The sequence below is a fragment of the Drosophila albomicans genome, chromosome 3 (genome assembly GCF_009650485.2).
Source record: "Drosophila albomicans strain 15112-1751.03 chromosome 3, ASM965048v2, whole genome shotgun sequence".
Classification (NCBI taxonomy): Eukaryota; Metazoa; Arthropoda; class Insecta; order Diptera; family Drosophilidae; genus Drosophila; species Drosophila albomicans.
Window position 1 is genome coordinate 25,202,864 of NC_047629.2, and position 16,724 is coordinate 25,219,587.

At 36.2% G+C, this 16,724-nt stretch overlaps 1 protein-coding gene and 1 long non-coding RNA gene across 3 annotated transcripts in view; one reads left to right on the forward strand and one right to left on the reverse strand.

Moving 5' to 3' along the window:
* The window catches only part of LOC117572458 (MOXD1 homolog 2), a 137,950-nt gene extending 131,979 nt beyond the window's left edge, over positions 1–5,971 (forward strand). For both annotated transcript variants that reach the window (XM_034255292.2, XM_034255293.2), the window contains 2 exons: positions 652–820; positions 5,501–5,971. In XM_034255292.2, coding sequence (XP_034111183.1) covers positions 652–820; positions 5,501–5,818 — 487 coding nt within the window. In that variant the 3' untranslated portion in view covers positions 5,819–5,971. The remainder of the gene's footprint in view (positions 1–651; positions 821–5,500) is intronic.
* The window catches only part of LOC127565771 (uncharacterized), a 37,967-nt gene that overhangs the window by 16,243 nt on the left and 5,000 nt on the right, over positions 1–16,724 (reverse strand). The window lies entirely within an intron of this gene.

Genomic DNA, 16,724 nt, shown 5'->3' on the forward strand with positions numbered 1-16,724 from the left:
TAGTCATAGCACCTTCTGCAAACATTTGTGGTTACTTTTGGTTGGTCGTCGTCGTCGTCGCCCCTTTTTAAAGTTATTCCCACAACGCCACTGATTGCCACAGTCAGCCAACTGCTTTGAGGTTTTACACTTTTGGCCCATTTGTTGGGTTTTTGCCTGCTGCTGTTCCTGGTTGCTGCTGCTTTGTCTGCTTCCTTCTTTGCCTTATTCGTGTGCGAAGTGCGATGTGCGGTGCGCGGTGTGGTTTTTATTTCGTTTGGCCGCCGTCACCCTTGGCATACCAAAAAGTAACGTATTTGACGCGTCACAAATGAAAATCTAAAAGATTAATTAGCTCAAGTTTTTCGTCGACCGTCTCTGTCTCTGTCGCCTGTCTTCAGTCCCATTTCAGTCTCTATCGCAATCCCGGCGCAAATCTGCAAGCGACTTACCAACTTACTGAAAAACCCCCTCTGCCTACACTTTTCCTCCCTCTTTTGCCACCCTCGGGCGGCGCAAAAGAACTTGAAAATCTGCTGGCAAAGCGCCTTTTGGGGCTGTAATAAATTTTAAGTCCTAATCAAAGTTGACAATAATAATAAAGTTAATAATGTTATTTTGACTCTCTTTTCACTTCTGTCTTCTTCTTCTTTTTGTTCTTGCTCTTTGCAGCGACTCAAATCCCGTGCTGATTTCATCACCGCCCGAATTGGCTGGCATGACTCTGGAGGCACGTCTGATATCCTACGATTGGGAAAATCAATTTGGCGAATTTCAAGAGGCAACACGCAAAGGCAGCTTTAAGCCCATCTGCTGGGGAGCCAAGAACCATGTGGTGCCGGTGAGTAAGCAACTTCGATTTATGCTCACGATAACTCTACTCTCCTGCCCAAGTGAAAGTCGAAAAATAACACACGACAGAGTGAGAGCAAAAAAAAAAAAACGATAGACCGTTTGAATGTAAAAGGGCAGAGCATAAAGCATTCCAGGTACTTGTGAGTGAGTCTAGATTTTCGAAGAACGAAGCGCAGTTGCTCTCTAAGCAAAGGCGATTAAGTTGATGTGAATAGCTGCAAGACTATGTACCACAGAATTCTAAAAAAATTACAACAACTTTATTTTCAGTTTAAATTGTTTCAAGTAAAAGAATTTGTAAAATATTTATCTCAGGATAGTTCAATTTGAATTCACAGAAAATTTAATTGTATTCAAACGAATAACAAATAAGTCAAGAGAAAATTCCCCTCTATTAAATTTTCAGTAAATAATTTTTGACATAAAAGTATTTACATCATTTCTTATATTTATTACGGAATATTTTTCTGATATTGAATTCAGAATAAATTCCATTGTAATCAATTCACTATTTACTCTTTATCAATAATGACTTCTTATGAATGCATTTGCTGTTGTAAAAAATCATTAAAAATGTATTTGTTAAAGATGGAAAAATATTGCAAATATTGACAACACTTCAATGAAAATCTTTTAAAATGCGATTGCTAAAGATGTAAAATGCATTATACGAATAGTATTAAATAAATCTATGCAAAATATGCTTCTTAAAAATGGCAAATATATTGCAAAAATAACATTTTAATGTGACACCTACTTCACACATAAATCTAAGTCCTTCAACTAAGTGTTGGAAGAAACTAAGCTCTCTAATCCACTTTCGTTGCTCGACAACGTAGCAAGCTTTATGCCAGATTTGGCATAGCCAGAAAAAGAGCAAGTGAAAGACAGGTTCAACAACTGTAGCTAAACGGGTTGACCAACGCAAGCTGCTGTCACAGTTGAAATCGCATTAACCCTTTTCTTGTCGTCTCTATTTTATCTAGTCTCTAATCGCTGGCAACATTTCGCTGCCTGCGCTTCTTGCGCTGCTTTACATCCATCAGCTTAATCAGCTAAATTGCTAGACAATATCTGGGATAATTTTTCTTGCTGCCATTTTGGTTTGGGAGTCGCCCACACGCCGGAGTAAACGACATCATGCCATCAGGCGGCCATCATGCTCCACACACAGACACAGACACACATACACACACTCACCAAACCCAGATAGATAGATGTGAAGTTACAAGGAGAGAATGAATGCGAGTGAGAGAGAGAGTGGGAGAGAGATCATAGACAAGTGCTCATTTATTCATTGTGAAGAGTACGGGGGACAAAAGACATTAGGGGCATCCCAAGCCCAGCAGTTATCGAGCTTCCCTCTTCACTCTTTCACTCTCACTCACTCCGCTCTGAGAGCGCCCGGATAATGTGGCTGCAGCAAAGCGGGTAATGTCTACCGGAAACCGCACGTTATAAAGTGCAATCAATTGCAGTTGGTGGCCGACTCGCTCGCTCTCGTTCTCTTGCTACTTTACAGGCTCAAGCCTTGTAGCCGCAACTGGAAAAGGGAACCCAGAGCCATTCGGGTCACATATATCAGCCGGAGCACGTACAACTTCGACAACGATCATTCTAATGGGTCACACACTAAAACCAAGTCACTGCCCAGCTGCCCCAGCTGCCTTGGCTGGCTCCACACTAATTCACGTCGAATGGTTTAAAGTTTAACTGGCCAACTATGTTAGCTGACTAACTGACTCGACTGACTGACTGACTCACTGAATGAATGCTCCCATATGAGCATGCTTCTAGTCGCTGGAAAATTGTAGGAAATTGCTTAAGTTGGAAATTGTTGCCATTTTTATGCCAATGCCTCACTGACTGGTGGCAAGTAAAATTATCATCGCTTGAATTGTCATCGATTTTCCGTGCTGTTGCGTTAAATGTTGTTGGCCATTTCACTTCAGTTCCGTCCACCCCCCAAAGTCGTCTATATATTCTTTTTTTTGTGCCGTTTCGTCTTCTTTTTCTCATCCGCCGAGTCAATAATTCATCGAGGTTTCGCCCCAAGGCATCTGATGGCTTCCCTCTTCCTCTCTCTGTGACAGGCCCATTGAATTTATAAACCCTCGCAGTGGCGTCCAAATTAGCAGCCAGAGAATGCATAAAATAAAAAACGTACGAATCGTTAAGCCATGCGACAAAAAAAATAGTTTCTCAGCCAAATGATGAGTAAACATGTGAAGCAGATTGAAAGGTAAATGCCGTTCAATCTACTGTAAAAAACATACAAAGCACCTTTACAGGAAAAAAGGGGGAAAAAAACTTGGCCCATTTAACCAAAACTGACAAAAGCCAGGAAAAACTAAAATAAATCTATCTCTCACACACAACAAAAAAAAGAGGAAGTTGAAACGCAAAAGAGCTGCCAAAGAAGTTGCTGATTAGTTTAATGCAGGGATTTTGTTGAAGCCGTTGGGCTGGAAGGCCTAGTTCCTGACTTTCCGGAGTGCATGCACGAAGCAACAAAAAAGAGGATGTGATATGAATAGAAATTAAATGCAGTTTTTTTCTTTTGTGTGTTGGGCTATCAATCAATGAACTGGGTGCTTAAAACTAAATCCAATTATTCTACTTTAAGCCTACCGATTAATTTTGTAGATTATATTATATTTCAACCTTTATTAAGCACACACACAAGCACAGTAACTCAAATTCAATTCGAAAACAAAATCCATTACTAATCCCTAAAAGGAATCTACACACACACATGATGAATCTGCATATTTTAACCAGAAAAACCCATTTCAAAGTTGCACCTGCTCGAAAAAGAAATATAAAGCGAAACATTTTGTCATTGCCAGGCAACACTAATTAGCATAAAACAGGAACAACAACAGAAACAAAAAAAGGTGTAGCATACTTATCAAAAAGCCAGCTAGCTGCTGGCAAATGCGCAGTCCCCCCAAAAAAGAAATCAACGCCCAGCAACAGCAACAGCTAATTAGCATAGTCAGGAACCCAAAAGGAATCTATAGGATATATGTATGCGAGGGAGATATGCGTGGCTTAAAGCACAGTTTTGCCAATTAAGGCTTTAAATTTATGTACAAAATGCAAAATTTTATAACACACTCATCGTACATTCCTTTTCAATTAGAGGACAACAACCTCAACTTATATAAACTGTCCAAACACCACCTGCAAATGTCTGTCAAGCATTTGCGCAACATTTTTTTGTTCGGAATAGGAATGAGAGTGGCATAACAGGACGAAGAAGGTGACGCAAAACGCTTACAAAATGCCTTTTGAAAAATTCAACAGCAACAACAACAGCAAGAACAACAACGGTAACGGTAACGGCAAACAAACGAACCGCTCGTTGCCTGATTCCTGATTTCAATGTTGGCCCCCGTCGCACGATTTGCATAATATTATTAGTAAACACTCGTTATGAAGTCGCTCTCGAAAACCTCCCCCGCACACCGACCGACCGACTGACTGCAACGCCCCCAAAAACACACAAATGCAGACATTCAGACTAGATTTAGATTTTTTGGACTGCCATAAAATATTTGACCGCAGCCCGGAAAGATGGCAAAAACCGAACCCAAACCCCACGGAAAGCGGGAGGCAGGCAGCAAGTCCCATTGCCCAAAGCGAGCGAACGAGCGGGCGAGCCATTGCCTATTTATAAACACAAATTTATGCAGCGTAATTAAAACGCAAAATTTTCCCGAGAGCTGAAGCGGCAAACGGCAAACGGCAAACGGCAACACGACGAGGAATCTGATGGCTTCATTGTTTAGTTATTGTGCTCGGTATTTCTCTGTAGGTGTTGTGGATTTGCGCCTTGCCAAACAGTTCGTGGTGGGGGGCGTTGGAAATAGGTAGATGAGAGATCCTAGACTAGACAGCATAAAGTATGTTTAATCATGGCAATCGTATACCGCAATACAGCAATGTGTTGCTGCTGCATCTATGTTATCTATCTATCTTGGGCATAATTTAGTTTGAAATCGACCGTGTTTTAATTGAATATTCTCATTAGAAGGAGGATCATAAATAAGTCGCAATAGCGTAGAATTTGGCGAAAATTTGTGGTCCAGCTCATCGCTTTATTAGACTAGAATTTAAGCAGCTGCAATTATCAAAAAATTTATGGAAATCTAGCATTTATATTTTTGTCTTAGCTTTTTAACAAATTTTAATGAATTTTGACAGTTGAAGAGTTAATGAAATATGTTTGTCTTTATTTATATATACATATTTCAAAATAATGTTAAAAACCAAGTAAAATATATGACTTAGCTGCCTCTGATATCATCGCGTCAACTAGCTTAATGCGAATTAAAATTATTTAGCTCATTTTTAATGAGTTTGCCAAGGCCAAAGCCAAAGAGAGAGAGACTCTCTGTGAAGGAAATTGCATTTCTCAGAGTGCTTGCAATAATATAACTAGCGGGAACATACATAAGAGAAAAGTTTTGCGTCTCTACTTAGTGGGTTCTATTACAATATCAAAGACATAAATAAGCTTTTTAATTTCCTCTCTCTCTCTCTCGCGCTTACTTGCGTTTGTTCTTTCTACTTTGTGTGCTGTATTTTTGTATTTAATTAACGTTGTAATTTATTAGAAGCCACCGTAACGCTAATGTTTATCCATTTCCTTCTCTTGCAGGGCTCGGAGTTTCTCGAAGGCTACAGCATAAATGTAACCAAAACGTATAAGAAACACAAACGCTGCAAGCCCAAGCGTCTCTATGCGCCCATCACGGAACGCACCTCGCCATCGGCGGATCTCAGCGAGTTGCCGGTGCTCCATGAGCTGGACAACAACAACATCATCGAGGGTGCGGCGAGGAGTAGTCGCAGCTCGGCGACCGACGGCCATGGTGGACTAAGTGGTGCCACCAAGAATAATTGTGGACAGCTCTCCAGTTGTCTGCTGTGGCTGGGTGCCTCCTCATGGTGGCTGCTCCTAATGCTCAGGACGTGAGGAGCGGGACCGGCACAGGGAAGCAGCGGCAGCAGCAGCAGCAACACAGGCACAAGCACCACCGTCTAACTACACTATATACATACTACATTACATTACATATATATAAAAAAAAAAACAGTAAAAAGGCAACTACAACTCTTTAACTATAAATGGCAGCTCTTAATCCTACAATACAAAAACAGAAAAAATAGACAGACAACAAAACAAAACTAAACAAAAAAATGAAAGCAGTACAGAAAATGTAATGACAAAAAACAGAAGAAAAAAAAACACTATGAAAATACTATTAATTATTCATAATAAGCTAGAAGGAACCCCCAACAGACCCTCAGTCCTATATCCTGCTGTTTCTCCCTGTTTATTTATGCCAAGTTTCGCGCACATTTTGTTGTTTTGTTCTAGTATTTAGTAAATTATTAATGATTTTTTTCTAACGTATTTTAAGTAAGAAACAAGCAAACATAACACACAAAAAAGCCAGAAAAAAATAAAAAAAAAATTATCGCGTACCGCATTTTAAAACCGAAAAGCAATAATTAGTTGTTGTTGTCGTTATATGATATACAAAACAAAACAAAAAACTAAGAAGAAAAAGCAAAAAAAAAAGAATGCAAAAATATATATATACGAGTACATATTAAATAGACAACTACGAGTATATAGTATATATATATAACTAAATACTAGTACAGTCATTCCTTCTACATAATAGTTTTATTATAGTCTATAATATATATTATCTATATATAGGGTTGGACTCATGTAAAGCTTGAACGTCTGATGATTTTTGTTGGGCATTGCAAGACACAATCGTAATTGAAGAAATTCAGTAAATCACTTGAGCAAAATGAGCAAGGAAGAGACGAGTTAGTTGAAGAACAAGAAGATGGCATATAAAAACTAAACCACATAAACATAAACATACTTACATACATCATAAAATGCATACACATAGCATATATAGATCATAAAGAAAACACCTAAAGCATGAAAACATACTCGAATCCCAGTTAAGTTTAGTCACTTGTAGTGCGTGCAAACTAAAAGGAACTAAGTTCGGAGCGTAAAAAGAGGAAGAACTACATAAATTACAGCATATAAAAAAATTATATACGTCCATATATAAAAGAAAAGAAAACAAAAAGAGCAAACAAGCAACTAAGTAACACATTTATTTAGTTAATGTTTGGAAAGACTTGCGACCTTTACTTTGTTTCTTTGATTCGGAAATGGCAAACTCCTACAAGACTACCCGACTCTCTAGCGAGTGTGATTATGATGATGATGATAATGATATACGATTGATAATTATCGATAGTTTTCAATTGAGTTGAAGGCCAGATAAGAACTTCGGCAAGAGATTGCCATACTGTATAGATTTCCGTTAAAAAATACTATTAATTATGTTTGCTAGGGATGGGCGGCTAATAGATATATCGATAAATGTAAACTATATTTTCTAGAGTTGTGACAGATTTACTATCGAAACTATCGAAAAACGCAGTTTAGTTAGTATTTCATTGCAAATTGCCTACACCTAGCTCAAAACTGTATATTTTTGTTGATTTATCGCTATAAATACTCGCTTTAACTTCCTATTATTTACTACTAGGTTTATATATGTTCAGTTACTATTCAAAACTCGACTCGATATAATGCTCTCTGCACTCAAAGTGTTGCCTTTCTCTATCTCATTTCATTCACTATACTCTTATGTATTTATATCGTTAAACTAACTCTCTATTACTATTTCTGTCTCTTTTTACTATTTATCTTCTAACTATGGATCTGTAGCCATAACTAAATGTATGCTAGGAAACTAAGGTGTAAATACTTTCTACTTGATAAGGCAATCGATAAGGCAAAACGACGACGATGACGATGCGTTAATTGCAGGCGAAATAATTTCGCGTGCTAGAGAGGAGCTAAGCATTATACAGGGTGTGTGATTAGGTATTTGGAATGGGCATAGGTATAATAGGTATATATAGATCGTATATAAACATATATATAGAGAGATCACAACTACTATATATATGTTAGGTATGTACACACAGATATGACTCCTAGCCAGACGAGAGAGTTGAGGGCCGTCAAGTTCTGCTCGAGAGTAGTAAAAATATACCATATATACATGCATAAATACGATTACGATATACATACAACATACAACATACATATAAATAAATAAATATATATATATACATACATAACTATTACTATAAAGTCTATATATACAATACAATACATCTATAAGTAGTTACGTGGTTCGTAGTTGTAAATGTGAATGTGAGTATTTTATACAATGGCAAAACAAAAACTAATATTAATAAAAATAAAAATACAAATAAAAGCAAACGTAAATAAAGCAAAGCGTAAAGCGATTAAATGAAACCCCCTCAAAAAAGCAAAAAAAAAACTAAAGTTACAATTTTTATACCAAAATGACATCAGATAAGAGCGATTGCTGCATGCGTATAGAATATATAAGATATATATATATATATATATATATATATATATCTATACAAAAATCATATATAGTATATATTTTTAGGATAACTGCTGTTAACTGGCATTAACTATGGATTAGTGACAAGTTGGCAAATGCAAAGTTGAAACAATCAAAAAATTCCCCATATTTAACGTAACGTGCAAAAAAAATAATGAGAAAAAATTTGCGCAAACTGTTAGAAAGTTTGCCACAAATTAAAAACTATTTGCGCAAACCAACACACACACACTCACCCACGCACACACACACATATACACAAATAGTATATAGATACAAAACACCTACAAAAAAAGAAGAACTTTAGCCCTGTTAGAAACACAGAAAAAATAAACGCAAAAGGAAAGTTTGTTGTGCAGAGAAGAGGGAAGAGAGCTCGAGGACTGCGCCTTGGGGGCGTGACTGTTAAATATGGGCCAACGTGTTTGAGGTTTATACTGCTGACTTTAGTTTTTTTCTCTTGTTTTTGCATCAGGCCACTTGACGAGCAACTTTTTAATGGGCGTCGAGTAAGGCACTTTGTGTCGCCACCCACCTTTTGCCCTCCCCCCGATCCTTATTCCCTTTCTAGCTGCAATCCTGCCTCCACTTTCAAAGCTTTGACCCAGTAAAGGAAAACAGAGCGCCAATGACGACAACAATGAGTGTGTCTAATTAGGAAAAACCCAAAAAAAAAAGAAAAAATGATGGAAATAATGAAAATGAAAGCGGGAAAGCGAGCAACAAGCAAAGGTTTTCATAGTTTGGCCTATACTCTTTATATTTTCGTTTTCCCTTTCATTCTTCAGTATTTTTTTGTTTTGGGGAGGCCTTATCATAGCAACCTGCCATTTTTTTGCGCTTGTTGCTGTTGTTGCTGGTTTTTTGTCTGGCATTTTAATTAAACTTCTGGCCAACAAGAAAGAAAAGAAATCGAATACAATATGGATCGAACATAATTAAAGTCACTCAAAAAGCGGCAACTCTTCAGCATTTTCGATTAAATATTTGATTTTTTCCCCACATACACAGACTCACGAGCAAGTAACAATGGAGAACAACAACAAGAAGAACAACATTCTGCACAACAACTGAAAACATCTACACTATACAAGAACGAAAAACAAAAGATATAAAGTAAAAGTATTATACTATATAATTTAATTAAATGCAAACAAAAACGGTTTTGGAAAATGTACTTGCGATAGCTACGACAAAAAGTCAGAAAATAGTTTAAAAAACTACATAAACATAAAAAACGAAACGAAAAAAATACAAGCGAAACTAACATACCAACAACAACAACATGACGAAGAACAAAAAAGTATAAACTCAAGCTAAACAAAAAGTAAAAGGAAACTATATACTACATTTAAAATGCAACAAGCAACACACACACATACACACACACGAACACACATTCTAGCAAACATTTAGCGAACATTTTAGCGTTTGTGCTATGGGAATGAAAAGAAGATTTACTGGCGGATTTGTAGAGAATGCGATGCTAAACAAAAATAGTGAAAAGACAGGGCAAGCAGCCAAGAAGTAGAGAGAGTGTGAGTGAAAAATGCCAGAAGTTTTCAATGAAGTTATGCTAAGCGAGCGGCTTTTCTGAAGCCTTTCAGCAACAGCTACTCGACTTGCTTCTCCTAAACAGAGGTGTAAAATGCTGAAGAAAAGCTACGAGAAACAATTGTGCTGGAGCTGCTGAATTGCTTAGGCTACTTATTTACATATATTAACATTAAATATGTTTCAAATGTATCTTAAAGTGTTTAGTGTATTTGCTCACTTTTCTTTAATTTCGCTATACCTTAAATCCATTCAAAAGTATATAAGTCTTTACTTCACTCTCTTAGAAGCCACATCAATCTCTCAATTAGATCACTCTAAATATTAAACAAAAATAAATCAGTTAACTTTAATTACCAAAAATTTCTTGATGACCATTTGAAGCAATGTTAAATGGTGGAGAAAAGCTACAAGAAACAACTAAATTGTTTAGAGCAGTGTCTATTTACTTTTACTCAATTTAAATATGTTTCAAATGTATCTACAAAAATGTTAAGAGTATTTGCTAGCTTCTTTTTCAATCTTTTAGAAGCACATCAATCTATCAATTAGATCTCTGTAATTATCAAAAAAGAAAAAAGCAATTCAGTTAGCCACAATTTCCGAAAAGTTTCAAGCCATTGGCTCATCAATTCAATATTTATATTCATTTGGATCAATTAAAAGTTTTGCTTCAATTATAAATTTCATCTTTCATTGCAAAATAGCAAAAAGTTGTTATGCGATTTAAAGAGCAACAAAAGCTTAAGCCATTTTATATTACTTGTTCAAGTTTTCATTGTCTTTTGATTAAACACATAATAAAATGGCATTGCCTTTGTAATTTATTCCCATCCTTTTAGCTGTGGCACTTGTACCCTGCTTAGTATCAGCATGTTGCCTTTTAGTGCTTTTTCTTCTCTAGCATTTCTTTGTCAGTTTTAACGCATTGTTCTGAGCCAACTAATAAGATATTTTTTTACGCAAGAGAAAAAAAACTGACCCAATTAGCTCGCTTACTGCAACTTCAAACTGGCGCTGGAAGCTTCTTAATATCCTTATACTGCCGCAATGCCAACAAGAAGTCTTTTGTCTATAGCTCAAAGCTACTCTTAAAACAAGCATCTCTACTTGTACTTGTCTTACGACCAGGTAAAGTCTATCAAAGTAGCACAAAAGGCAAACACACACACACAGACATAGACAAACCAAACACAGACACAGAACATAAGAACGTAGCATGTTAGTAGGATACTAAGCCATTAAGGTCCCTTTATTGAAAATTTCCATTTTATTTTTTGAATGAAGAAACTATAAAGCACAACCTAAAATGAATGAAAAGTAAAAAGTATAAAAAAAACTCACAGAACCTACCTAAAAGAAAGAGAGAACGGAAAACCTAAACTATTTTTAGTGTGTACCTTAATTTTTTCAAAAAGAAGAAACGTAACGAAACCCTGAGAAAAGCGCAACAAAAAAAATAGGAAACTCCCAAATATGAAATAAAAAAAGCAAAAGCCTATAAAGAACTAAACATACATATATATGGAATGAAACATAACATAAACGTAAAAGTAAAAGCAATAAAAAGCAAATGCATAGCTATCAAAATAAAAACGAGAGCATAATGAAATAGGTTAAAGAATAAAAACAATATAGTACTATAGCAAATAGTTTTGCGATTGAGTGAAAAGTGTAGCATACTTTTTTGGTTGGGTTGAGCCTATTGGCTCACGGTGCGTATGCGGAATGTGACAAAATGAATGGCATATGATAAAAGCAAATACAACAAAAATAAAAAATATAAAAAAAACTATTTTAATGTAGAGCAGTTGCAAATATTTAAATGTGTCGTTAGTAGAAGATGAAAAAAAAAACAAATGGAAAAAACAAAAAAAGTGAATGAAACCAAAATAGTAGTAGCATTGTCGTTAGCCATAGTAGCAAAAGGAAAATAAATAGATGGATTAACTGGTGAGCAGAGGAGAAAAGAAGAGAAGAACATACATACCACAACACATCAATCAATCAAACAAATAAGCAAAAGCAAAACTACATACATACATACATCATAGCATTAAAAAATGAAGCATCAATGTTTGTGTATAACTCCTGCATGAAATGTAATACAAAATACATACAGCATACTCATACATAGGTATAGCATACATATATATACAATATATATATATATATATATATATATAAATAAATATAGAGATGTGAACATGTCCCCCAGAAGCAAAATAAATCCACAGCCCATAAACTAATGCCGAATCAAAGCAGACCGAAAAGAAAAAACCAACCCAAAAAAATAAGAAAAAAAACATGAAATATTAAGCAAACTAGATGACAGCCACATTAAAGTAACTAAAAAGTAAAAAGCGTAAACTAAAGTAAAGCATAATAGATAATACCGTTTAAGGCATTCGATCATAAGCTACCCACATACACACAAGATAGACATAGCAAGTGGTATCGAAATGCCAAGCTGGCTAAAGCAAACCAACAACTGACACCTCCAATACGTTAACCTAACCGCTGCCGAAAACTTCACCGAGTTTAACCGCAGTTTAAAATGAATGCTATAACCTCACTTTTAACATAATCATTCCTGATGCAGGCAGACCTCAACTTGAGCCAAGTTTAAACCCAAGAATTCCTAAACTTCCTTCCCTTCAACCTCAAACTGTCAAAGCAAGCAAGTGTTTAAGCATTTAGCCAGTTTCAAGCATTTCGGACCATTAAGACATCATCAACGTAATAACATGACAGGCATTTTTTGATACCAAACGAAAAGTGAAAGAAAGCATTGTTTGATTGTGAGCTAAGTTCCGACACTCGACACTCGACACTTGAAACAAGTTTAAGTTACGACTAAATCATTTTGTAATATACTATATAAAACCGCAAAGCTAAGCAAAACTATTCTTACGACTCGACTACAAATACAACTGTAACTGTACTCTATATGAACGATATATGAAAGCCATGACATGCATAAGTACTTAATTGTAAATCTTGTTTGTTCAATCTACTGTACAACCAAACCAAACAATTTGTAGTTAAGTTCAATTGAAATGCAACCCAAAACATCTCCCACTACTGCCCCCTCAAAGTATGCAATACTTTTTGTCATACAACTCTCACAAAACACGCCCACAAACACACACACACGCACTGAATATGCATGCAAATCAGCTAGGTGCAAGGCACTTCTTTTATAGTGTGTGTTTAGCAGCAGCAGCAGCATTTACGATTAAATGCATTGTGTATTTATTTATGCAAATTTAGTTAAATGCAAATTAATTACATAACTGCTAACTGCCAATGAAAATCTGAAAAGCGTTGCCAACAAACGCCGCAAAATGAAAATGTTTACAAACAACAATAAGAAAGGCAGCAACAGGAACAATAACAACAACAACTCCGGCTACTTTTCCAGGCAGCGATCAAACAAATAAACACATACAACAACAACAACAAAAAAACGGGGGCAAAGCCTCCAAGCAAAAATTATTTTTGCATCATTAATTTACATTTATATTCAATTAAAGCGCAAACACATGGCGCATTAAACAAAAAGCAAAAAAAGCGAAACCAAAAACAACATAAAAATTGAAAGAATGGAAGGCGCGTGCCAAGTGGGCGCTGCACTGCGCGTGTGGGCGTGTCCTGGCACACAAACAATGCCAAAAGTTGTAAGCAAACAATATGAGAAAAAAAAACGACGAAAAAAAAACAAAAGTTCAGTGCCAACAAAAATGAGGGAGAAACAACCGAAGTGAACAGCAAAGAAATTGACCTATTTTTTATGCGTATAGATAGAATGTAATACCATAAGGCAGATTAACAGATTTACAACTTTAAAGATATGTAAATGAAAGCGCACACAAAAAGAAGGCAAAAAAAACAATGTACAAAAAGTTTTCTGACTTTTGGCAAGTTTTGCAAATGCATAAATTTCTTAATTCCTTAATATTTCTATCAACAATTTTTTGATGTTTCCTAAAATGCAACAAGCTTCAAAAAATTTCCGTGTGCAGTTCATTTTCTGCCACTGAAAGCCACTTGACGTAGAGTTCACATTATGAGATCCATTTAAAACATAATTAATCACATGATACACTCCATTGGGATGGAGGAGGAAGAACTCACACACACTCAGAATTTGAACGAGCATTTAGTTTGGGGAATTTTCATTTGAAAGAAGTTTCCGGTGTGTGAAAGTTGCAAAATTATGCAGTGGCAAGTTTTAAAACAATTTATATTAATTAACTATTTAAAATGCGCTTTCACATTTGGCCTCATGGCCACTTAAACAAAGTCAACACGTTTAAACAATATGCATAACTATGCTCGCCCTGATGATGATGAGGAGAGTTTGTCAACTTTTCGGCGAGGCTATTTAAACAATTTTCACAGAGTGCATAAAATATATAGTAGTACTCGTATACATACATATGTATAGCAGAACTCAGATGTGAAATTGTTTTATTTGCTTGTTTGTTTGTCTGTTTGTGCGTTTGATTGTTTGTTCATTTTAATGCGGCTCTTGTTGTTGCTGCGGTTGTTTTGCTGCCAGCCGCTGTTTAAAATCAGTTTAAGTTTTGTGCAGTTGTCAGTTATGGAAAATTACTTTACAAGTGATGCATTTATAATAATTTGCATATTAAATTATATTCAATGGCAGTCCAATGATTTTTACAACAACAAATACAACACACAAACACCATTACACGAACACTCACACACCACAATAAATGCAACAACAACAACAATATGAAAGTATATATATAAATTACAAAACCAAAAAAAAAATCCCTCAAACAAAATGTGAAAAAAGAAGAAAGCAAAAAAAACCCAGCAAAGATGGAAAAAAACAAATTTGCAAAAATAAAAAGCATGAGAAAAAATTATGAAAAAATACATTAATATTAAAAAGCGTTTAATTTGCCAACATAAAATCGTTGGCAAGCGGTTGGGGGATCAATCGGGGGCGGTAATGTGATATATTTGCCAGGCTTTGCACACGCTGCAAGTTTCGGATTTGTGTCTGCACTTCTTTCTCTCTCTCTCTCTCTTCTGCTCGGTGATCATTAAGCAATTTTTAAATTGGCATTCAATTGCAAATTTTTTTAAAATTAAATTATGTGGACAAAACCACATGAGGAATGTCCATGGCAATTTGCCAACGCTGCGTATGCTTAATGAGCTGAGCAGATAGAATGGCCACAATGAATGAGCAGCTCTCGCTCTCTCTTTCTATCATAAATGCACTTTCTCCCTCTTGGATGCATTGAATAGATGCTCTGGCGATATAAAATTCAATTGTTAAATCAGAATATGGCAATCATTCAGCTATAACATAAGTCAATATAAGCGAGCATAAATGGGGGAAAAAACGACGACCATCAAAAGGAAATTACAATGAGAATTGCTATGGAATTGCAAATGCTGCAAAATTGATTGATAAGAGCAGTTTGATCAGCGAGAATGAGAAAAGCAAAAGCAGTAAAGCCAATTGGATGGTCAAAAAGATAGCTAGAAAAATTTGCATGTTATGAACAATTGCTTTGCTCTTTGAGGAAGAAAAAAACTTAAAGTTGCCGATTGATTTTAATTTCAAGTCTCGAATTATTGTCGTTTATTGCAGCTTTCAACTAAATGTGAGATGTGCTTTGAATATCAATTTTCTGTTAAGCCCGAATTAATTCCATACTCCACAAACTTTGAAACTACTTTCGATTGATTCAGTGTCTGGTAATAAGAGATGCATTCTAAAAGTCCTTTTTGTCACTTGACTCTTCAGGCAAGAGAGCAAAGCATTTAAGCTCCAAACTCTTTTTTCCTCACAACTCATTTGCCTAAGTGTTACGCATACGCATACGAATGTGTGATGAAGTTAGCTGAGGAAATGGCAATGCGAATGACAATGAGAAGTGGAATGCGAATGCGAATGTGATATCCAATTCAACTTCAGCAATCGAAACTCACTCAGCCACTTGGCATAATTTGAACCTAAAAGCGTGCTATGAAAACTAACACACGGCAAAAAAGGGGGAAAAAGCAAATACTACGAAGGTTAGGGAAATTATACAATACAATAAAAATAAAAAATAAAACGCTGTCACATCAAATTCGAGTGGCAATTTCATCAAACTACGCCACAGCTATTAATTTTCAGCACGCACCCTCAAAACAGGAATACGAATGAATGTCAGAATGAAGGCAAATAACACCTAAAAGTATTTCAATAATTTCCTGGGGGTGGTGAAACGTAAAAAGAAGGCGAGAGAAAAAAAAATGGTAATAGCTGCTGACAAGTTTCGAATTTCGATGGCCATTAACCCTTTTATGGCCTGGATACCTGGCCCCAAAAAAAGAAAATCGAAAAAAGATGTTGGCATATTTCAACAGTTTATAACGCAAATAATGCTGAATTGTGCATTTCTAATAGACGGCAATACGATGGCTGGCAAACTGTCTAGTTGCAAAGCCAATTCCAGCACTTACTGCCATTTTTTGCCTGGCGACTGCCTGTGACTTGCCATTCAAGTCATAAAAATCTAAATTTCAAAGCAGCAGAAGCAGCAGCAGCATCTGAACATGTGGGAGAAGATTGCGAGATGATGCTGGCAAAACACTATGAATGACAGAAATTTTCGACACAAGACATGTGCGGCATTTAAGTGCTGCAGCTGCAACAAGAAAGCTGAAAGCAGCCGCAGCACCCACAGAGTCTCATTCTCAGAAGGAGAAGGAGCAGCAGCTGTCCATTGAGGACAGACAGAGTGACAGGCAAGGCATGCAAAAATCTAAGCCTGCTCTGCTGATGAGTCGCATATGCACACAACA